This window comes from Heliangelus exortis, chromosome 1 (genome assembly GCF_036169615.1).
Source record: "Heliangelus exortis chromosome 1, bHelExo1.hap1, whole genome shotgun sequence".
Lineage (NCBI taxonomy): Eukaryota > Metazoa > Chordata > Aves > Apodiformes > Trochilidae > Heliangelus > Heliangelus exortis.
The window spans coordinates 2,887,282-2,911,087 of NC_092422.1; the positions used below are offsets into that span (position 1 = coordinate 2,887,282).

General features: G+C 41.6%; 1 protein-coding gene and 1 long non-coding RNA gene across 13 annotated transcripts in view; both read left to right on the forward strand.

Moving 5' to 3' along the window:
• EMSY (EMSY transcriptional repressor, BRCA2 interacting) overlaps positions 1 to 11,136 on the forward strand; it is a 38,759-nt gene extending 27,623 nt beyond the window's left edge. For 4 of the 12 annotated variants that reach the window (XM_071761971.1, XM_071762382.1, XM_071762463.1 and 1 more), the window contains 9 exons: positions 264 to 437; positions 1,281 to 1,479; positions 2,513 to 2,677; positions 2,927 to 3,085; positions 4,612 to 4,671; positions 5,651 to 5,805; positions 7,213 to 7,776; positions 8,725 to 9,222; positions 10,760 to 11,136. In XM_071761971.1, coding sequence (XP_071618072.1) covers positions 264 to 437; positions 1,281 to 1,479; positions 2,513 to 2,677; positions 2,927 to 3,085; positions 4,612 to 4,671; positions 5,651 to 5,805; positions 7,213 to 7,776; positions 8,725 to 9,222; positions 10,760 to 10,954 — 2,169 coding nt within the window. In that variant the 3' untranslated portion in view covers positions 10,955 to 11,136. Of the gene's footprint in view, positions 1 to 263; positions 438 to 1,280; positions 1,480 to 2,512; positions 2,678 to 2,926; positions 3,086 to 4,611; positions 4,672 to 5,650; positions 5,806 to 7,212; positions 7,885 to 8,724; positions 9,223 to 10,759 lie in introns of those variants that run through there. The other 8 variants (XM_071762210.1, XM_071762633.1, XM_071762715.1 and 5 more) reach the window with 6 other exon arrangements.
• A 10,244-nt stretch (positions 11,137 to 21,380) lies between these two features.
• The window catches only part of LOC139806363 (uncharacterized), a 281,537-nt gene continuing 279,111 nt past the window's right edge, over positions 21,381 to 23,806 (forward strand). Inside the window, exon 1 of the long non-coding RNA XR_011730224.1 lies at positions 21,381 to 22,016. This is a non-coding gene — a long non-coding RNA (uncharacterized lncRNA). The remainder of the gene's footprint in view (positions 22,017 to 23,806) is intronic.

Genomic DNA, 23,806 nt, shown 5'->3' on the forward strand with positions numbered 1-23,806 from the left:
TTTGGTTACTCTTTCATTCAGCACTTCATAGCAGCTCAAAAGGTAGTGATGGAAATGGGGGTTTTGGTAGCATTTCCATTCAAAACCATAGGTTTTTTTCCTTTTGATCTTTGAATGTTTTGTTTTTTTTTTGTATCAAGTCTAGCTGCAGCAAGTTGATTTCATGGTACACACACTCACCTGTAACTGTGTCTCTTTTTGGAGAAGTGGGTCTTTCTGAAGAATTTTGCTAAGTTAACCTGTAAACTTTGACTTCTCTACAGGGGGAGAAAACTATTCAGGCAGTGCCAGCAGGAGCAAAACCTGCTATCATCACTGCCACAAGACCCATCACAAAAATGATTGTTACACAGCCAAAAGGAATAGGGTCCACGGTCCAGCCAGCCACCAAAATCATCCCAACTAAAATTGTTTATGGTCAGCAAGGGAAAACGCAGGTACAGTGAGGACCCATTTCTGTCTTGAAATGTACCCCTCAATTTTATTGGGAAGTAAATAATTTTTCACTGTGTTGCCTCATTTGTTGCAGGATTAATACGTGTCTGTGGGAAATGAGATTTAGGGGTGTAATGAGGTGGCCTTGATGTTGGTTTCTTGAGCACAGTCTTTGCATGTTAGCTGTTCCTGGAGGCCTAAAGCAAGCCAAAAGGATTTATTAAGCCTTTCATAGAGCTGAAACTGTCTGGTTATGGCTCTAGATGCCTGTTTAAGCCTTACAGGTAATGGCTAGAAGGTGAAAAATAAAGATGCAGAGTTTGTTCCTGCAACTTAGTGTAATTGGTGGGCCTATATACAGAGAATCTGGCTTATTTCTGGACACTCTCAGTTTGAGCTTTTTCTCTGGTTCCACTTAGTATTTAAAAGAACTAAAACTTCCATCTGGGATGATATTTCACATTTCTTGATCAAGATTGTATTTACTGTGGGCTGTGGGAGAGAGGTTTTTGTCCTTACCAATGCAGTGCATGTTCCAGCTCACTTGCATAGCTTTCTCTTCTCACACCATAATTGTATTCAGCCCTCTCTGACTGCTTAGTGGTTTATTGTGTTCAGTATTCCAAATTACTGAGTGAGAAGTACATTCCTGTGAACTGCCATTAAAACTCTGTGGTTTTAATAATCAGAGCTGCTGAGTTTACAGGTAGATTTTCTCAGTAAACTGAATATTATGGAGGTTGTGCACACTGATCTTCTTGTGTGGCATCCTGTACTCTGCTAGCTCAAATCTTTTTATTTTCTTGAGTGCTCTTACTATACACAGAGCTTGTCTTTCTAATTAGGTTCTCATAAAACCAAAGCCAGTGACATTTCAAGCAACAGTTGTGAGTGAACAGACCAGGCAGCTGGTGACTGAAACATTACAGCAGGCCTCAAGGGTGACAGAGACAGGAAACTCATCTCTTCCAGAAGTCAAAGAAGAACCACAAACCTACACTGACAGCAGTTCTTCTTCTACAGAGTCTTCCCAGAGCTCTCAAGGTGTGTATTAGTGTTGCATAAAACACCAATGGACTCTCACTGTGTCTCCTTTTAGCACAGGTTTTCACCCAATCTGCTAACAAGTGTCTGTTGACTTCCTTTATGGCTTTATCTTCTTTGAGCTACTTGCTGTATGCCTCCATTTCCTATGTGAAAAGTGGAGATAATGTTTTTTTTCTGGGCTCTGACTTGCTGTTGAAGTGCTTTGTGACCTGCAGCCTCTTCCCTCTTTTTGGGGAGTCTGCCAGAGAAGAGCATAGTAGCAGAAGTTTTATTTTTTGGCAGCCCATGCTCTGCCAGCCTCTCCTGAGAGTATTGAAGTATCTCTCCACTGTGTGACTTGAAAGCTGTCATGTGTTGGCCAACATAAATTTTTGGCCCTTTTCTAGGCACAAATATGTGCAGCAGGACATGCAGCAGACATGCAGTCATGATGGGGATGCTTGGAGCCAGGATGCCAATGCAGCTGCAACTGTGGTAGAGGAGGATAAAAAACAGGGCATAAATAACACCCAACCTTTGGTCAGGAATGACTATAGGGTGTATCACTGCTTTATATAAAAAGCAGATGTGTCTCAGGGAAATACATGTACTTTTGTGCTTTTCAGTCACCTGTTCTATATAATTCTGTATCTGGTGGTCTGCACTATCACATTAAAGATGTTTTAAAAACTTGTGAATGGATAAAATAGTTCAGTCCAAGGCAAATTCAGCCAAAAAGAACCTGCTGAACTTCAAGTATTCAGACCAAAGCTTTTGCTAGCAACTAAGATACAGGCTCTCTTTTGCTGGAAATTTTTTATAACATCAGCAGTGTTTTGCTTTGAGTCCCTTGTAATAAAAACTAAAACCCAGGATGTATTCATCCTTGGCAGTGTTCAGAGTACTAATGGATAATAATTAACCTGGAAATCTAATCTAAAGGTCTAATTTTGAACTACATTTTACTTGAAAGCAAGAAGTTGGACAAGAGAACCCCAATTAAAAATGGTTCTATCATGGCTTGATGTGTTTTTGTTCTTTTTACAAACAGATTCTCAGCCTGTAGTCCATGTGATTGCTTCAAGAAGTCAAGATTGGTCAGAACATGAAATTGCTGTGGACACAAGCCCTACAATAATTTACCAGGATGTTTCCAGTGAATCTCAGTCAGCTACTTCCACCATAAAAGCTTTGCTGGAACTTCAGCAGACAACAGGTGTGGAAACCCATGTGACTGTTTAGGATAACTTCAGAGCTTATTGCTTGATTGTAATAAGTTTTGTAATTGAAAAGCACCCATCTTGAATCACTTTCATTCCTTCTTATCCTGTAACAGTTTGTTTGACTCTGTTATATGGTGTTCACTACCTATTTAATTAAACTTTTGCATTTATATTGGAGCTTTACTTGACTGTGGAGGTTTCTCTATTGGAGGTTTCTATTACATTTTTCTTCTCTTCTAAAGCAGTGAAGGAAAAGTTAGAATCGAAGCCAAGGCAGCCAACAATTGACTTGAGCCAAATGGCTGTCCCAATCCAGATGACCCAAGAAAAGAGACATTCTCCAGAAAGTCCTTCAATTGCTGTAGTAGAGTCGGAATTAGTTGCTGAATATATCACAACTGGTAAGAAGGAAATGAAGTTACAGGAACTATATATTGGGGTTTTTTTTTATATTTATTGAGAAGCTCGTTAGGACATGCTCTAGTGGGTGATGCAAAAAATTGATTTATATATTTTATTGGGGTGGGGGAAGTGTTGACAGTTGGACATAGTGATCTTAGAGGTCTTTTCCAGCTGTGATGATTCTGTGATTCTGTGACTTCAGTTTAACCCAGAATGTTTCATGCTTACCAGCACTATGTGGGGTTTTTTTGCCAGCTGTGCATTTAGCCTGCTAATGTACTCCCCAGTTTCTTCTTGCTAGAAGGCTTTGGACTGATAAATCTCCACTTTTAAAACAAATATTCAAATGGAAGTTATGATTGGGATTCAGCTCTTCAAGTTTTTAACCTCTTGACTCCTCCTATCTGGTTGTCCAGTTTGTGTAAGTCCTTGACTCCCTTCTCTGTCTGCTCCCTGCTACTCCAGAACACAAGGTGTGAGCCACTTCCCATACATACAGGAGCAGATCAAATTCCCTGATTTCCATTTTAATTTTTTATGTCCACATTATTATCTCCCTACTTTATTCGGAAAATGAAAATCCACATTGGAAAAGAGGAATAAAATTTTAACTAATAAAATAATAACTAAAGTTTTTAGTCTTAAATTTTCAATCTGATATTTTCATTTTTCATTTGCGTGCTCGGTGCCTTCTCCCCTCACTTCCATTCCTTGTAGGGTCTAAATTTAAGTTGTGTGAAATTGGAGCTGAGGAGGATGTTACTGTTACTCTTAAATAACTCTTTCTCAATCTGGCTTCAGTTTTGAATGTCTGAGTCCTGCTGCTTTGGATCTCTTTTAAAACAAACTCAAAAATATAATAAATGGTGTTGGAGTGATCTTGAATTAACAGTCAGTTATCTCCACTGCCACAGGTCCTGTGCATCTGAGCTTCTGTTCAAGGGTCCAGTTTTTGCTGAGTGTTGCTGATGTAAAATAGGGCCCCTTGCAGGGAGGATGGGAAATCAGAGTTGGTATTTTCATAGATTTCAGTCCTTGTCTGCAGCTTAGAAGCCGTACAAAGTTAAAAAGTTGAATATTCCCTTTGACTATGATTGCTGTTACTGGGATTTTTATAAACCTTGAGTTGATATAGAGGAATCAACCAGAGAAATGCAGGCAGCTGTGGGCTGACCAGCAGCAGTTTCTGCTACAGCACAAAACTGATTATTTTACTCTTGGATGCTGTCCCTTCCCCCAGTTTTTCTGAGCACTGCCAGGGGGTGCAAGTCATTGAGGGGTTTATATCGAGTTCTGTGCTTTTCTGGATTTATCAGGAATCCACATAGCTTCATTTTCTGCTAAAATTCAGTAGTAAAATAAGAAATAATCTGTAATCTGCTGTGAAATCTCCTGCATGCACCTAGCCCAAAGGATTAGGCACACTTTGAAGCTATGTGGGAGCTGGGATTCTGCTTGTGCTTCCTGGTGAGCTGAAGGGAGCGGTTCACACATCTTAGTGTCACCATTTTTTGTCTGTCTGCAGACTCAGGAAGACAACACTGTATTGGTTCACATTCGGAAGAATATCTACACAACCATATAGGTTAGAAACTTTATTTTTAAGTCAAGTTTTCAATTGTGCAGGAATTGTTGGGAGCTACCCACGAGGGATCTGGCACAGCATGCAGGCCGGTATTGGTATATTCCAGCTCCTTTCTTGGAGTGGGAAAGTAAAATGATCATATTAATTGAAAACATGACCTTTCAACTTGCAGGAATGTCACTAAAAACTTTTTAAGTAATGCTACATCTGAACTTAAGCTTGTTCTCCTTCAGTTATTAATTGCTTTATAATTAAAAAGTTAGTTAAAGCAAATATTTGCATATTAGTATGGACAGGTGTAAAGTAATTTGGATTCATGTCTTACCAATGACTGCAATATAGAATGCCTTGGTGGTTTTTTATCAGAATATTTCTCTTGTTAATCCAGTAATTACAGAGCCATCACCTTAGCCTCATACCTCATGCTGGATCTCTTCTAAAAAGTGATGTAGACCCATGACAAGGTCTCCACTTTTTGGTCTTTGATTCCTGATCGACCTCACTTGCTCTTGTAATAGCCAAACATCTTTTAATGGCTGGTATTTCAAATTTAGCCTGTACTCAGGAGAGTGTTTCTTGCAGTTTTATCAGGGGTAGACATTCAGTGAGCTAGGCTTGCTGTTCTTAATTGCAGTCAGTTGTTTTTTGGGTGTAAATACCACAGAATCAATGTGCTCTACAGTGTTGCGCTGTATAAAGAACCCACCCGAAAACTGAATTTAAATTCCACTTGCAAAGTTGGTGTGTTGGAAGCCCAGAGGAAGTTTGGACCAAGGGTGATTGCTTAGGAAACCCAGACAAAAGCCCTGAGCTGCTGCTTTAAGAGGCTTCTCAGTATAAATGTTCACTTTTAAGTACAAGATGATTTTTGTACTCGGATCTTTATTTCACTCGCGCGTGCTTTTCGGTTGAAGCTTAAACAGTTGGAATTGCTGCAGTTTTAGTTCTGGAGAAGTGCCACTGACCTCTTTGCTTTCAGTCAGTCACCGGTCCCAGCCCCACCAGCAGTCATCTCAACCCCAGAGGACTTTGCTGCAACACGTGGCTCAGTCACAGACAGCAACACAAACTTCTGTCGTGGTGAAATCCATCCCCGCATCCTCCGCAGGAGCAATTACCCACATCATGCAGCAGGTTGTACCCTTTTTTTTTTTTTCCCTAACAGTCTATAAACAGCAGTTTTCTGAGTTAGATAGGACCAGGACTCCTTCTGAAGGAGTAGGTGATGTTGCTTCTGCTGAAATTGCTAAGTACAAGGGCAAATTGATAAATTAGTTTTAATGCTGCCCATTTTGTTGGTAGGGATGGTGAGATAAAAGGGAAGTAGTTAAAGGAGATGACTCAAGACTGCTAAGTTAGAGGTGTTAACTTTTTTGGAACACTAAAAGTCTTTCTCCTGTCTTCCTAATAGCAAGTATGCTGTTTGTGCCATACTGTCCTTGGAAGTATTGATTAGCTATTCAATTAAAAAAATTAATAATAATAATCATCTAGCTGTAACATGCTCAACAACAGCCACTGTGGAAAAGACAGTGCCTCCTAGATGAGTTCTCCCTGTCTTTGTCATCTCTTCAACAGCAGCAAGCTACTTTTTTTCTGTTTTTTTTTTTTTTAATTGCAAGGCCTTAGGCTGTTTAGGTTGTGTTGCTGTTAGGATAGGGGAAAGAGAGATGAAGGAGAATCTGGTCAGTACATGGAGCACACAGTCTTCTTCATTTGAAGGCTCTGGTTTGTGAGTAGCTAAACTTTTCTCAATCAGAAGGTAAGATCATGTTTAGTCCAGTACTGTGAGGATACCAAGCACTTCAAACAGTGTAGCTTGTGGTGAAATCTTACTGAAGCCACTTCCCTGCCTTGGTTCAAGTCCTGCTCAACTCTGCAGTGGTTTGACTTCTAGGAACTTCAGCTGTGGACCAGGACAGTGCTGTGTTAGGGTCAGAAACCTGCTTCAGAGAGTGTTTTTTCACAGGTGCTTAGCTAAACATTTCTTAAGATGATTACACCAGGTTATTCAAAGCATAATGAGGAAGATTTCTTGTTCCCTCAAATCCCACAAACAAAAATCAAACACTGTGCAGTGCCCAAGAAAATATGCAATAAAATTAGGAGGTAGGAAGGAGAAGAAAGGTGCTGAAATAGGGTAGACTGTAGGTATATGGGGACCTGCAGAAGGGGCAGAATCATAGAATTTATTGTTCAGAGAGGCTTGGGCTTTAGTGAGGAACTATTGGTTCAACCACTTTCTTCATACACATCTGCCATGCAACCTTAGGGGCTTCAAACATGAGTCTGATTTCTAAGGGTTACATACATACCACATTTGAATATGGTAAAAATAGCTGCTGATTGCTTGTGGAATCTTCATGTAAGGGTATCTGTTTTATACATTGATTGGGAGTCTGTAATGCTAAAATAATGTAAAAGTAATAGTGCAATAAGTTCAAGTCGTCCAGCTGAAATAACAGAATTAGTTTTTTGGTTGTGTATTCTGTATATTTCCCTTTACTAACTTGCTGTTAACTTCTTCTTCTTCTTCTTAAGGCCCTAAGCAGTCACACTGCTTTTACCAAACACAGTGAACAACTTGGAACTGAGGAAGGAGAAGTGGAAGAGATGGACACCTTAGATCCTCAGACTGGCCTGTTCTACAGATCTGCCCTGACACAATCACAGGCACAAAAACAGCAAAAACTGAGTCAGCCTCAGCTGGAACAGACTCAACTGCAAGTGAAAACTCTGCAGTGTTTCCAGACTAAGCAGAAGCAGACAATCCACCTGCAGGCTGATCAAATCCAGCACAAACTCCCACAAATGCCCCAGCTTTCTATAAGGCATCAAAAGCTAACCCCCCTGCAGCAAGAGCAAGCACAGACCAAACCAGATGCACAGCACCCCCCCCACCACATGATGGCCAAAGAAAGGCAACTCCCTACCTTAGTGGCACAGCCACAGCAAACTGTAGTACAGGTGCTTGCAGTAAAAACCACGCAGCAGCTGCCCAAACTGCAACAGGCACCAACGGCACAAAAAATCTACGTGCAACCCCAACCCCCCCAGAGTCAGATGCAGCTACCTGCCTCTTCAGAGAAACAACCAGCAAGCCAGGTAACGGAATATTGATAGCATGCAAAATACAGGTCACTGGTCAAGGAAACAAAACAAACAAAAAAACACCCCCCCCCCCCCCCCAAACAACCAAACTTAAAACAAAAAGTCAAAACACCAACCCTGCCGCTCTAGCGGTGTTTTGTCCTGGCAAGAGAGAACTCCTCATTCTGCTGGTATTAATTACCCCACCAGAAGGTTGACACTAGGAAAGAGAAGCACATGTTATAGGGGAAAAAAAAAAAAAAAAGAAATCCATAGAGCTCACAAACGTGTTTTGTTGGACAGCTTTTATGAATTTCTGCCACCAGTGGTGCATGGAATTTGTCCCTACTTATTTTCTTTTAATTCTTAGATAAGACACATTATTAATTTTAGTTCCTGTAGCACTTTTTTATTTCTGTGGAAATAAAGATGAATACACTGCAGTCTTCTAAGGCTCTCCATTGTACGTCTTCCTTTGTAGTTTACATCTTCCTGAAGTTACATGGCTTTCATGTACAGGAGTTAATTTCATTTTCCTTGATAGGAGAAAATGTAAATGAGTGAGGAATGTGAAAAAAAAAATTGATTTACCTCAGAAAAGTACAATTATTTTTCTTTTTTTGCCCTCTTGGGAATACATATGCAAACAAAAGATTTAACAGACATCATGTGGGGATGTAAATCCCAAAGGAAAACGAGGCTGCTGTGCTATTATACTGCTACAAACCTTCTTTCGCAGCCTAAAAAGCTGCTTTTTCCCCAGGCTTCAATTAACTGTTACCATAGAATTGCTAATTCCTTTGTTAAAACACTTGAGTTTCAACTGTCTTCCTAATAGCAAGTATGTTGTTTGTGCCCTACTGTCCTTGGAAGTATTGATTTAGCTTTTCGATTAAGAAAAATTTTATCGTAGTAACAATAATAATCGAGCTGTAACATGCACAACAAAAATTTGATTTTCAGGTGCAGCATCCAATTAGAACGCAAGGATCCACTGTTACAAAGATAACTTTTGAGGGGCGTCAGCCTCCTTCTGTTTCCAAGGTAGCAGGTGACAGTTGTGTCCCCAAACTGGCCTTGCCAGTTACCAGCCTATTTCCCACGCAGGCCTCCGTGAAGACAGCAGTAGCAGATATTTTGAGAGTGTCTATGGTGGAAGCTCAGATTGACACAAACCTAGAACAGCCAATAGTGGATCCCCCAGCCATGGCCAGTAGTAAAGTCTCTAGAGAAGCAGAGCCATCACCTTGTCCCCAGGTGACTGCGGCAGGGATGACGGCAACTTCCATCCCCCAGCAACAGCCACCTGCAGAATCCAGTTCAAGCCCTCCTGCTGTTGGTCCTGCTGTAACAGAGGGGAAACTCGATGCCCAAGGAATGCCTACAACCAACCAGTTTGGACACATCCCCAGTATTCCGCAAAAGAAAGCTGAAGAGAGCTCCTCAGAGATTGTTATCCAGGTAAGAGAAGAGCAGAGCAAAGAAGGCAAAGGTTGGGCAGAGCGAACTCGTGTCTAATGTGCTGATAAAATTGTTGAGGGTTTTTGTTTCCCTTCCTCAGGTTGTGGCTCTTATTCTGTTCTTGTGCTTGCTTCAAAGTGTGGGATTGTGCTTAAATGGAGCTCAAGTTTCTCTAGCACTGTAGCACTCACTGTGTCCCCAGTGTCTCCCTTTCTTTATCTGTTAAGAAAACAAACCAAGCTCGTCTAATTTTACCAAGTACTTTTATTTGAAATGCTTAAGAATGTGACCTCCAACATTTACTGTGGAACTATGATCTGGAATTTTTTATAATGCCTATTAATGTCACCCCTGAGTATAAAATCAGCACAAAAAATGAAGTGGGATTCTACTGACTGGGGAAATTAAGCAAGTAAGGTCTGGATTTAGCAGAAAGCTTATATCTAGTTTTACCACTTCTGAGATAAAATAATTACTGATCTTTAGCCTAAATGCTTTGAATCACTTCCTTACTGACAACTGATATTTTCATTGATTCTGCTGTTTAAATACAATGTTTTATGATGTCAGATGTGATCAAGAGTGTCAACTGAGGTACTTCTTAAGTCATCTGAGGACTCAAGAGTGGTGTAACATGAATCTTTGTAGACACATTGGCCTGGTGCATGTTCACACAAATGAGAGCATGGGTTGAAATGGTTCTATTGTGTCTTATATTTGTGTTACAGTGAAAATTCTGAGCTGGGAAATAATTTGTGTACAGAGCTTTGAAATTTTTCATGCTACTTTGTAAAATCTTCATCATTGCAGCTAACTTCTCTTTTGTAGATATCAATTTATTTTTTTTTTAGTCCTCATTTCCCTAAGTAGACAAAGGTAGATTTTAAATTTTACTTTCAATCTGTGTATTTTGTGAATTTGTATTGTTTGTTGTTGTGCCATGCTAGGGGCTGTTTCAAAAGTGAAATACTGCCCAGAATTTCAGTTGTGCAAAGTTGTAGATTTAGTTTCTAGTACCTATGAAAGTAGAAGCAGAAATAAGTAGCTTAAATTCTGTTGTGTTTTCCCACCCTCCGCTGTTGCATCTCGGGGCAGGGCCAGAGCTTGTGTTGTGCATGGAAATAGAGGTAGTCCTTATATCTGAATGTCTTGTCTGAAAAAGATAAGGAAAAGCTGAGGCTGAAGAAGGTTTTATCTCTGCTTTGCATTTGATGATGGGTGGTGATGGCTTAGCTGTTGGTTATGCTGTCACAGACCTTTAGTGAAGATCCATGCCTAAGATTCTGCTCCTTAAGAGCCAGATGATTTAAATTTTATCCTTCACAATCTGAAAGGGTGCTTTGAAGCTTTAGATAACACAACGTGCAAGGGAAATATTTCCTTAAAAAAAAATTTTTGCCTTTTAAATTAACTTATTTAGGGAAGTTTTCTCCTGGAAACCGAACATCGCTTTTCCACGAGTGCCTGCACTCGAGCAGCTGCCTTTCCCTGTGAGAACCCTGCGTGTTAAAAACATCAATTTTTGCTTTTCTTTCAGACACTCCCTCACTATTCCATCCCTTGTCACTCCAGCTCCAATGTGGTAGTGGAACCCAGCGGGCTCCTGGAGCTCAACAACTTCACCAGTCAGCGCCTCGACGATGAGGAGACGGCGACGGAGCAAGATGTGGACAGTAGCACTGAGGATGGCACTGAGCTCAGCCCCTCTCGAAGTTCTGCTGAACAATCCTAAGGAATTGGGACACTGGAGTGCACTTTAAAACATCTTGGGATTTTTTTTTGAGGATCCAAGATGCCCTTTTCTTGTGATGTCTTAGAGCACTTTGCCTGTTAGAGGTTGTTCATTGGACCCTTGAAGCATCAGTGTGTTTTAACAAGACGGTATTGCAAAAGCTGCATCTTACAAATTGTTCCATAAAAAAAAAAAAAGAAAGGAAAAAAAAAAAAAAAGATGTAGTTACCAAGATTTGGTAAACCTGTGACAGTGGAATGTACTCCTGTTCAAATCAAATCTGCAGAGAATTCTACAGCTCGTGCTATTGAAGCCCTTGCCCAGCTACTGAAAAGGCTTTCAGTGAAAAGGGATCTCGTTATTTTGCTGTGTCTTTTTGTTAGCTGTTGAGCAAAACAGCATCAAAGAAAGAGAATGTTTAATAAATATTTGTATTTTTAAATAGCATGTGAGAGAAAAAGTGTCTCTGACAGTGCTGGAAAAGGCCCAGGAATTTTGGAATTGGTCTGCTTTCTTGCACTTGTGCTCACTTAGATTTAAGATTTTTTTTTCGTAAGCCTAAAAATATAGTTTATTTTTTTTTTAAATTCTCATTGGTGAATGTTTGGAAATAAGGAATCACTAACTGATAGCAAAATGGATTTGCTAGTGGATTTTCATTTTCATGCTTTTTACAAGTAGGATAACAGTAATGAGGCATTTCCTTGTGCCATAAGCACATGAAATGCTCATCTGCTCAAGTTAATCTTTGATTATTTATTTAAATATAAAATTTTAAGTGAGGCCAGGTTGTTTAAAAAGGTCCTGTGAAACAGGCAGGTGTGTTCATTCTGATACAAACAGGGTGGGTGGGTGGGGACATCTTTTGCTATAAACCTTTTTTTTTTTTTTTTTCAAAATTGGGGATAAGTGGTTCAGCACCTTTCCAAGTTGAACCTCGGAATTTCGAAGTGAGCTAAGGCTTTTAAAACTCTGTATTTTACTCTTACATGCTGTTTTTAAAGTGACCATTTTGAGAGTTTAAAAAGCTGAACTCGGTGTACAGTGGTAGGTCTCAGAAATTAGCCTTATGACTTGGCTTGTTGAAGCAATACGTTGGGTTTTTGTGATAATTACAAGCCACAGAGAGGGGTGTGGGTTCAGATGGGATTAAAAAAAAAAACAGTTTTAATACATTCTGCTAATGAAGACAATACTTTCTTTTTTTCTTTTTTTTTTTTTTCAAATGTATATAAAAACACGTTTTTAACTGTTTTGTATAGATTTCATTATAAATAACTAAGCATTTTAAGACTTTGACATATCATTTAATTGTATATACATCTATCAGCCTAACTGCCCACTTTTTGGTGCTGAAGTACTACTGTAAGTAGATTTCATCCAAAGTCTAATACAGCTTTTTGCGTCAGTCTTTTTTTTAAGCTGTGATTTTACTGTTGATATTGTAGCTGAGATTAAATTCCAACTAGAGCAACTCAAAGCTAAAAATACAACACCTAAAATGCCATTTATCTACTTGTCCTGAGTATCCACCTATGTAAGAACATGCAGTAACCCCTAGATGGTGCTGTTGTTTTTTCATCCAGCCTCAGTTATTAATTCTCTATGAGTTTCATACACTAATTTTTTTCTTTATGTTTTCTTTTCCATCAGCATTAGTTCCAAAATAATGAGTAATGTAGTTGATTGTGGTAAACTTGACTGATAAATGCAACATGCAAAGCCAGAATAGTGAGGTAGGAAGCTAATTATTTTTACATTATGTTGGAATAGGTATTGGTTTGGTTTCTGCTGTACTTAGTGCTCAGGATGGAGGAGAATATTATGAAATGAAATGCAACATATTTTTTATCTCTAGTAAAACAGAAACAAATAACCATCCCAGGTGGCTCAGGTTTTTATAGTTGTTTAGAAGCTTTTACTTTAGTAAAATGACAGTGACCATCAGGAGTGACCAAATTGTGATCTCTGAGGTCCAGAAAGTTCCACATTGCTATAGAATGACAAAAGGAAATTTAATACAGATTTTACTGCCAGTGGGACTGAACAGTCTGTCCTGCTCTGCTGATGCCAGCATGAGGCATGGGCTGTAGTTTTCCATAGGCAGTTAGGAAAGCCCAAAGCAGATGACACACACACTTCTTCTGGCTTGAATCAAGTTTTCATTGTCACCTGGGGTCTTGCAGTATTGTGAGTGTCCCTGGGATATCTAAAAGGCCACGAGGACATAAAGTAGAGCAAGATCTTTCATTAATTTTTTGCCCAAGAACTTCATCTTGAATTATGGTTTAGGGTTTAGTTGAATGTATAATGCTCTCTCCAGCCAAAAAGGGCTTCTAAGAAACGGTGAAGGTGAATTCAACACTTTTTTTTCTCTTGATGCATTAAGTGTGAGTTCTGGTTCAGCTTATTCCAATGTTTCTAAGACCTCTGTTTGCATCTGTAGTGATGACTTTCCTGCAAAGGTATGGACAGCTACAGGGAGCTGTTTGACAGTTCCTTGAAGATAACAAATCTCTTTTAAAAACAAGAAAGCTTTTAGTGCTGCTATGGGAAGTAATTGTTTTCAGGTTGGCAAACTGAAAGCACGTGGTGGGGTATTTAGGGGTCACGTAAGAGATTTAGAAAAAGGACTTTCAAAACCAATGCAATCATTCTTGAAACTCCTCTCAATGCTTTCCCAAAGTCAGATGACATTTTTTCAGATTCTCCTTCTTTAATTTTTCTGTTCCAGCACTTCACCACATAAATACCTTGAGTAGTAAGATACGAGGTGAGCTAAAATGTAGGGTCAATATGTTCATTTTTTTTTTTTCCCCAGTTACTTGCTTTTTGAGAACAACTGGAAGACAGCATGTGTGGAGTGTTTGGCTTTCTCCTCCTTTTGATGAACTCCAGGCAGCACTGCCTGTTCCTTGTCCTACCCTGCAGATGTGCAGATTTTTCATACCTGCCCCTGGGATACTTACTTCATCCTGCTGCAGCCATGTATCTGCTCCTCCCAGCCTTATAAATATCACTGAGCTGCTAAAAATAAAACATCAGTGCATGAGATAACAATTTGCATATCCCTTCTCCCTAATAAGCTGCATCTTCCTGCCTGAAATGAATTTGATGTCCCTCCTTGGAATAGAAGAAAAGGTGAGCTATGGTGATGATGATGACCTTGGGTACTAGGAATTAGCAGATAATAGGCTTTTAATTTAGCAGGAAGCTGTGGATGAATTGCAGAGCAAGTAAAACAGCTTTAAAGAGGCACTTGGAATTCAGCATTGAAACAAATGTGTCCTGGCACTGTGATAGTACATACATTATTTTCAAAAAAAAAAAAAAAGGATGCTAAGAAAGTGAGATGGAGAGGCAGTACTGAAACAAAGGAGAAATCCTGTGCACTGTGTAAAGATGTCAGAGGATTACACATTTTTCTGGAAATGTTTAAGACAGGGTAAAAGTATTTTCAGTGACAATCTTTCTCCCACTGACAAAATTTCAGGGCAAAATAGCAAACCAGAAGGTAGCTGCAACTGTGTCACCTTGCACAGGGTCAACACTTTGAACAGAATGTGTGACCAAATATATGAGGTGTAAAAAACCCAACACCTCAGACCTTTAAAAAAATGAAAAGTCAGGGAAAGAAGACTTTATACTTTTGTCTCTAGTGTATAAATAGTTCCTGAAGCCTGAGGCTTTCCCAGATGAAGGTGGTTCTGCATCCCTCTAGGTACACTGCAAATGGTTCTGACTTGGCAGTGTCCAAAGCAGAGAATGATCATAATTTAAGATAAGGAACGAGAGAAATGAGACTATTTAGAGGTTTGCCTGGATGGGAAAAATCTGTTTAACACCTGTGTGTCTGTGCAGGGCTCAGGACCTGCTCTTTTCTCTAGGTTTAATGTTAAACATGGAAGATGATTGCTAACAGCCTGGGTGAAGTTTCCTGCTCTGCTGTAGAAGGCTGTAGGGGCTTTGAGTTTTTCCCCCACCCAGAGTTTGTCCTGAAAATCTGTGAATCTCGTTTATTCCAGCAGAGATGCAACACATAGGTTATGATAAATTTAGAGCTTAACATCATTTATCAAAGAAAGTTATTAAAGAAGTGCTTGAAGGTGTATTTGGGGGTTCCTGTGCAAGAAGGAATTGTCAGTAGGGACATTTTTGCCTGGTATAGGGGCAAACTTGAAAAATTTAATACCAGGATTGAGGATAATTAATTAGGACTGCCAGGGAGTGTCATGTTTTCTGTCATTTGGAGTCTTTTTCTCAGCAAGAAACACAATGGCTGCAGGTTAAAATATGGGAAACATATCTCATATGGTGGTGATAAACTAGACAGTTGTATTCATTCAGATAATTTTTAAACTATTAATAAAATAGCACTTGGTGGTGTTTGGAGGGAGCTTGAACTGTGAGTGGCAAGTGGAGGTAATTGGTGATTTTGGGTTGCAGTGGTGATGGGTTATTTTCTCCTTCACTGTGCCTGGGTAAAAGGTTGTTTAAGTGTTGGAAAAATAGGATATTGAGTACCTGGGAACTTGTTTATAATTTCTAGAGAAAAAAAAAAGGGGTGGGGGGAGGTTTGAATTTTTTGGTACAGGAAATATATTAAGAGGTTTTTAAGCACAGTGTGGCCTTGAATAATTTTTGGAGTCCAGGACTATTGGGATTGTCCAATAAGTAGCACTCTAGATTGGGGTCTAATCAAACTTTGTATGATTTTGGTTTTGCCCAGTCCTTGGTCACTTTTGAAGAAGAGATTTTTTTTTTTTTCTGTGATGAAATCTTGATGTTTTTATTCTCTTAGTGAGTGTTCAGCACGTTTCAACTTTTCTGGCAGCCTGTTCTCTGGAGCTGCCTTTATGCAACTGATTTTATCATAAAGAAAGGATATTCAGAGCACCTGAATGAGGAGGTTAATTAGGACCAGGGGCTCTTTGGGTTATCTTTTGGGTTATCACCCTCGGGGGATGATAGACAGCTTAGCCATGGGCTCCATATGGGATCTATAGGATGGTTTGGGATAGAAGGAACATTGAAAGCTCATATGCCCAGACTGCTTAGCATGAGTCCTCTGTGATGGAGCTTTTGTCACAGCTTTGATAATCCTTAGTGTGAGGGCCTAATTTATTACTCATCAGAGCAAACTCTGCTCAGGAATTGCTGTCTCTAACATGAAAAATCCAACTTTTCCCAGCTGTCAGCCAGAAATGTCCAGCAGGCTCCTAGGACTTTGGAGCTTCCTTCAAGTCAGTCTCTACCAGAGGCCAACTAAAGGCTCTGAAAATCTCCTTGCATGGGTTTTTATTGTTGTTACTCTGTTTTTTTTTAATATATATTTTTAAGTGGAGTGCATAACAATGGATGACATTGAGTCCTGTCAGTGCTGCCCTGGAACCATCACCCTAGCCACTGACTCCAGAAGTGGAAACCATTTCAGCTGAGTGCTCAGACTTTTTCTGCAAACTATTTAATCCTTAACTATTTAATTTAATTAACTATTTAATCCTGCCAGGTTATTCTGATATTGCAGCCTTTTATAAAAAAAAAAGCATTGACAGCCAATGTGCAGGGTATCTTTTGCTTGGTGTCTGTGTCAGGTCTCTGTTTTCCTAATTCTCCTCAGGACCACATCCAGTTGGTTTTTTTTTTTAAATTTCCCATGATGAAAAATCACCAGTCTTGTCCCAGTGTTTAACCACCTCCACATTTGTTTTTATTTCTAGTATTCAAGTGGAATTCCATGGTTTTGAGTCCATGCCCATTATCTCTTCTCCTCTCCTTGGTCTCACTCCATCATCTCTGTCCTCCCCATCAGGTGTTTAAACACCATTTTCTCCCCAGAAATCTGAATGGTGGCAAAACCAGTGATAGAAAATACTTGGAGAAATTGCTTCTAATTTCAGTTTTCAATAACCCAGCTGAAGGCATGACACTTGTCTTGGGATATTTGCCTTCTGACTTGAGTGGGGGGAGGATTTGAGCTGCAAGCAATGCAGAATCTGCTGCTTTAAGGCCTCTGGGAAATAAATGCAGTTATAACCAGTGTCAGAGCAGCTTGGAGGGATGATAGCCATGGGCTTTTGGGAGTGTGAAAATAATACCAGGAAATAGTTTAAATTTATACCCAGAGAGGCTGGAATAAGATTTTCCTGCTGTGTATCACATGGAGAAGATCTATGCCTCCTCCAGATCAGGCACTTTTGGGGTGTTCCTGTGTCCCAAAGACTGGAAAATGGGTCTTTGGTCAAGGTTCTGAATTTATCCAAAAGTTAATTTATCCCAGAGATATAAGGACCCATTATTTTCTAGTTTGTTTGGGGGTTTAGGGTTTTGTTGTTGTTTTGTTTCGTTTTTTTTTAAATTAGTTTTAGTCTTTATTTCCTTTTTAGTTTGTTTGTTTCCTGTCAGGCTTTTTAAATGTTGGTTTTTTTTTTTTTTTCTTTCTTTGAACAAAATGTCAAAGTGAGATGTCATAGCCTGGCTGGGCTATTTATAGTGCAAAGCAGCAATATCTTGACTTTCAAAGTCTCTAGCATGGAATTAAAAGCACAACTTTTCTGGTCAGGAAATGGCAAAGGTTTGTTTTGAAAGAAGCACTAAAAGCAGAGCCTGTAGCCATAAACAGCTACTTCGGGGTACTGGGAGGGAGAGGGAGTGAATTTTGGACACTGGGACTGCCTAAAGCTTTTCTGATCCTGAGCCAAAAGGGAGTTATGTTGGTTTGTTTTTTTTTTTTTTTTCTCTTGTGCTTCCTTTCTCCTGGGTCTGACAGGTGGCTGAATTATAGAATCACAGAATGGTTTGGCTTGGAAAGGACTTTAAAACTCATCCCTGGGCCATGGGTAGGGACCCCTCCCACAGCCCAGGTTGCTCAAAGCCCCATCCAACCTCATCTTCATCACTTCCAGGGATGGGGCAGCCACAGCTTCTCTGGACAACTTGGACCAGGGTCTCACCACCCTCATGGGAAATAATTTCCTCCTGTTATCTCCCTAAATCTCCCCTCTTTCATCTGAAACTGTTCCCCCTTCATGCTATCACTCTGTGAAGAGTCCATCCCCAGCTTTCCTGAAGCCCCTTCAGGTACTGGAAGATGCTCCAAGGTTTCCCTGGAGCCTTCTCCAAGCTGAACAACCCCAACTCTATCCCCCTGGCTCCATAGGAGAGGGGCTCCAGCACTCTTCCCCTCTGTAGTTAAACCTCAGGGGGTTTTATCCTTTTTATCCTTATCCTTACATCAATTTTCAGCCCTTCTGATAGCATCTGCTGAGCTGGGTGGTCACAGGAAGGAAAAAAAAACTGAGTTATTTCCATCTGTCATTGCAGTGAAGAGCAGAGATGTCTTCCTGCTGCAGCTGGGAATGTGGCTGGTCCATATTCACTTAATCATGTTGATTTTAGACCAAAATGTAGAAGTTACTGAATGGTTCTTTGATTAATAAGTTATCTCAGTGCTTCATGATGGGAGGAAGAACTTTCCTACATTGCCAGCTGTCTCCTGATGCTCTTAGCAAATTCTGCAGCCTCCTGCAAACCATTGGGAATGAAAGGGCATCCTAAGGGACAGCCCAGCCTAGCAAGGACTGATCTTAAAGGGTCTTTGGAGTCTATATGTTGCCAGATCCCACTGGGGTTGGAGTGAAAATCCCATGAAAATAGTCAGGAAAAATTGATGCTGCTTCTGTAGCTCTCAAAAAATTTTCTCTCCACATCCATCAGTTTTGCAGATTCCCAAAGAACTTTGGGGATGTCTCCTTCACACCCCATCTGACCATTTTTCTTAATATGAGGATGTAGTAATGAGATAAGAAAAATTACTTTGAAAGCAAACTGTCTAGCTAGAAATTTCTGATTTATTTTTTTTTAATATCCTGGAATCTGACCATTTTGTTATTTAACTGGAAAATGGAGCCTGCTCTGTATTTAGAAGCACTGGAGTGCTGCTTTTTGTAATAAGTTAAAATAGGAACATGTGAACTCACTAGGAAAAAAACAGAACAAAACAAAACAAAAAAGAATTGACCTAAATTGTGACTAAAATCCTTTTGGGAATGAAAAGGTTTCTATTCAATTGTTTTTCGTTTGTGCTGCGTTTTCTGTTTTTTCCTTGGTTTGTTTTGGACATGAAATAGAAACTCTATATTGGTTTGAGAAGAGGTTAAAAACAGCATGAGAACAAACCACAAGAAGTAGGAAGTAGCACAAGTTTAGTGAGAACAAAGTTTTGTAGCTGCAGTGTTCCCAGAAATAGGGATATTTGTTTTCCTCTCTGGACTTTTACTCTCACATTCTCCCTGCAGCCACATTTGGACTGTGGTGACCCAAGGCACTGATGGAGCCACTTTCAAGTATATCTTAATATTGAAAAAGTGCCTGAAGAAAGTGCTTGGATCCTCCAAAATCTTTTTTTTTTTTTTCATCCACGTTGATCTATGGATGGCTGCAGTAGCTGTTAGTGAGCTCTCTGCAGCCTCCTCTTTTTGCATTAAAAAATTATAATATAGATCCACGTGTGACCATGGCATGGGTTTAGCTCTGATTTATGGCTTTTGCTCAAAGCTACCATCTCAGTGTCCAACAGACATGCCCAGAAGGATTAATTTGAGATCTGGAGGGCTGCCTGCCCTGTAAAGCAGTGATTTTGGTCAGGATGAAGCCTGGCTGGCTTTGCCTTGAGGACACACAAACTCATTTATTATTGATGCTGCTTCAGTGCCTCCCTCTGAATTTGTCCTGAGGGATGGATGAGTTCTCCTGGGATAGATGGGAATGAGGAGACCAAAATAATAATAATAATAATAATCATCATCATCATCTGATAAAGCATCCTAAGACGAAGAACCCAGGAAGATACAAACCAGAACTTGTTGAGTAGAGGGCACAGGATATGGATTTATTACAAATATTTGTTGTCAAGTGGCCTTCCTACAAATAATTGTTAGGAAGTTGGAGTCATACTGGTGTGTGGACTCAGTCAGAAATTATTTGATCTGATCAGACACTGTGAATGTCCCAAGGATTCAGAGTTGGTGCTGGGTTAGTATAGGCACAGGTGCTTTCTGGAAGTTTATTGTGTCCATGTTTGGAAATAAAATAGGAATTTCAAGCTGGAATGAACTAGGGTTGGGGAAAGGGGGTTGCAAACTTTGAGCCTGAGGGTAAATGTAACCAGGATCATTTTAATTCTCTTTATCAAGGTGCAGGAAGGCACAAGGACAACTCTGGCCCTGGAGCTTTGGTCCCCTTGCATGAGTTAAGCAGAAGAAAGAATCTAAGAAGTTGCTTTCCTGGGATGTGTGTGGCATCTACAGATGGTGAGTGGGACATGGGAAATGAGGGTGTGGAGATGCTGGCAGGGGAGGGGAATTATTGGAATCCCCTTCTGAGAGCAGCAGCTGCTGGGACATGAGACAAGGTGAGCCCTGGCCTGGGACTCAGATGGTTGATTTGGTGGTGGCCCATTTGTTTGCAAACCTTTCCAAGACTCTCAAAGTAAAACAAGGTTATCAAGTTCCTGGCTGAGAGTGACTAAGCACCTCTTTGCCTTGTTTTTCCTCACCTTCCACCCCTAGAAAATGTATTTGAAATTCCCCAACTTTGTTCTTAAAGCTCCAGGAAATCCCTTTTGCTGGCTGACAACTTCCCTTTGTGACAGTGAGGTTTCTTTTCATCACAAATCACACCCTTGTTCCTGGGTCTGGCAGTGGGGATGTCCTTTGTGTGGTTGCCAGAGGACCTTATGGTTTTTCTTTCCCTTCTCCTCTGTCCTTTTCTTCCCAAAACTTTGTGGTCATCCTACAGCAGGCTCTACAGGATGGCTATAATGGAGTTTTTCTGCTCAAATCTAAGTGTCTCCAGTTGGTTAGGGCAGCTGTGGAAAAGCAAGAGAGTTTTTCTTTACCCATGGGTCTTGAGTATCAGTTTTCCCAAGCCTTGGAGCCCACCACACAGAAAAGAGGCCTCTTGTGGGATGGGATATTTGGGAGGAGTGTGCATGGCTCATGGCACAAAGCAAGATGCTGAGGTTGTGTTGCATGGATAATTTGTCTTTGGAGAGGCCCGTGGGCCACTGAGGAGGAGGAAGGAAGAAAGAGGACCTGTTTTATAGGTCCAGGACTAATGAGCTCAGCAGGTGAACTGGCAAATGTGGGAACTCCATCATGCCATCAAGAGGTGTGGTGACATCCGGTCACTGCCACTGTCCCATGGGATCCCACCCAGGACCTGGATGTGATGAGATTTTCTGGCCCAAGGGTGATGACAGCAGTGATACAAACCCTCCAGGACTTGTGCAGTCTCTTGTGAGGAATCTAAAATTCCTTCATCCTTTGCCTTGGTTTTTGCCTGTGTGTTCTTTGCTGATTCTCTCCTGTTCTCTGCCAGTGATGGAGCCTACAGTGCAAAAACTTTCACTCTCCCTGGACAGTGTGCCCAGGTAGCCAAGAAGGCCAATGGCATCCTGGGCTGGCTCAGGAACAGCGTGGCCAGCAGGTCCAGGGAAGGGATTCTGCCCCTGTGCTCAGCTCTGGTGAGGCCACAGCTTGAGTCCTGTGTCCAGTTCTGGGCCCCTGAGCTCAGGAAGGAGATTGAGGTGCTGGAGCAGGTCCAAAGGAGGCAACTGGGCTGGTGAAGGGATCCAGCAGAAATGCTGTGAGGAAGGGCTGAGGGAGCTGGGGGTGTTGAGGCTGGAGAAGAGGAGGCTCAGGGGAGACCTCATCACTCTCTCCAAGTCCCTGAAAGGAGGTTGGAGCCAGGGGGGGGTTGGGCTCTTTTCCCAGGCAACTCTCAGCAAGACAAGAGGCCATGGTCTCAAGTTGTGCCAGGGGAGGTTTAGGTTGGACATTCGAAAGAATTTCTTGATGGAGAGGGGGATCAGGCATTGGAATGGGCTGCCCAGGGAAGGGGTGGATTCTCCATCCCTGGAGCTATTTCAAAAGAGCCTGGATGTGGCACTGAGTGCCATGGGCTGGGAACCACGGGGGGAGTGGATCAAGGGTTGGACTTGATGAGCTCTGAGGTCCCTTCCAACCCAGCCAATTCTATGATTCTATGATTCTATGATTCTGTGACACACTGGCCCAGGTTGCCCAAGGAAGCTGTGGCTGCCCCATCCCTGGCAGTGTCTCAGCCCAGGTTGGATGGGGCTTGGAGCAACCTGGGCTGTGGGAGGGGTCCCTGCCCATGGCAGAGATGTGGAACTGGGTGATCTTTAAGGTCCCTTCCAATCCAAACCATTCTGTGATTCTAGGACACTACAATATTTCCTACAAAGTCTTGTGGCAATGTCCTTTAAAGTAATGACAGCTCCACTGTTGGGTTTTGAGATCACTCCTGAGCCCTGGAAGATATCAGCCAGGGGGAACATCAGTGTGTGGATAGCTGGGGGTTTTGTTCCTATGGAAAATGCTCGACGTTTATCCTTAGAATTTCTTTGTTCTGTTTCTAACGTTTTTTATTGATTTGTCAAAATTTGAGCCCTCCATCTGTTACATTCTGCCCATCCTGTTCATCCTCAGATCCTCCTTTCTATTGCAGAGGGTGCATTCCTCCTTGCTACCAAACCACTGGGAGAAGCCCAAGGAAACAGTGCAGCCTCCTTCCTCCCATTCTCTCCATCTCTTTGTCTTCTGCTCCCCTTGGGCAGCCCTGGTGCACGTTGCAGTGCTGTAAGTAGTAACTTCTGTTAACACAACACTCACTGTTGCTGCTGTTGGAGTGTAGCCAAAAATATTGTTAGGTTTATTTGTCAGATTTTAATACCAAAACATAAATAATCCCACCCAAGAGAGCTTAGTGTTAGATACCTTCTGGTTGGCTTGGCAGGGACCCAACCAAGCTGTGTTGTGTTGACACAACACACTCCATGCTGAGCATGGTGTCTTGGCTAGGTTCTTGTGGCAGTGACATTCCCACTTGGCTGTGTTTGGATTTGGCCTTTTATTCCACAAACCATCTGCTTTTTGAGGAGTTTCCTCTTGATGTGCCTTGTGCTGGTCCGTCTCCTCTTGACCAGAGAGGAGTCACCATGGTACAAAAGATACTCTGGGATATGCTCCTGCTTCCTCTCCCCTACAACCTTGTATTATCAAACTACTTTACATAAAATTTTAGTTTTCTATCATTCTTTAGGTGTCAACTGTCTCTTCTGAGCTATGTACATACAGCTGGTTTGTGGCAACAAAAAAGCAAGGATCAACCAAGGGGTTGGGCCCAGGTCTGTTTATTATCTTTATTGATGATTTAGATGAGGGGATTGAGTCCATCATCAGCAAATTTGCAGATGACACCAAGCTGGGGGGGAGTGTGGATCAGCTGGAAGGCAGGAGGGCTCTGCAGAGGGACCTGGACAGACTGGAGAGCTGGGCTGATCCCAACGGGATGAGGTTCAACACAACAACCCCATGGGGAGCTCCAGGCTGGGCACAGAGTGGCAGAAAGGGAGCTGGGATTGCCAGGAAGCTGAAGAGGAGGCAGCAGTGTGCCCAGGTGGCCAAGAAGGCCAATGGCATCCTGGGCTGGCTCAGGAACAGCGTGGCCAGCAGGTCCAGGGAAGGGATTCTGCCCCTGTGCTCAGCTCTGGTGAGGCCACAGCTTGAGTCCTGTGTCCAGTTCTGGGCCCCTCAGCTCAGGAAGGAGATTGAGGTGCTGGAGCAGGTCCAAAGGAGGCAACTGGGCTGGTGAAGGGATCCAGCAGAAATGCTGTGAGGAAGGGCTGAGGGAGCTGGGGGTGTTGAGGCTGGAGAAGAGGAGGCTCAGGGGAGACCTCATCACTCTCTCCAACTCCCTGAAAGGAGGTTGGAGCCAGGGGGGGGTTGGGCTCTTTTCCCAGGCAACTCTCAGCAAGACAAGAGGCCA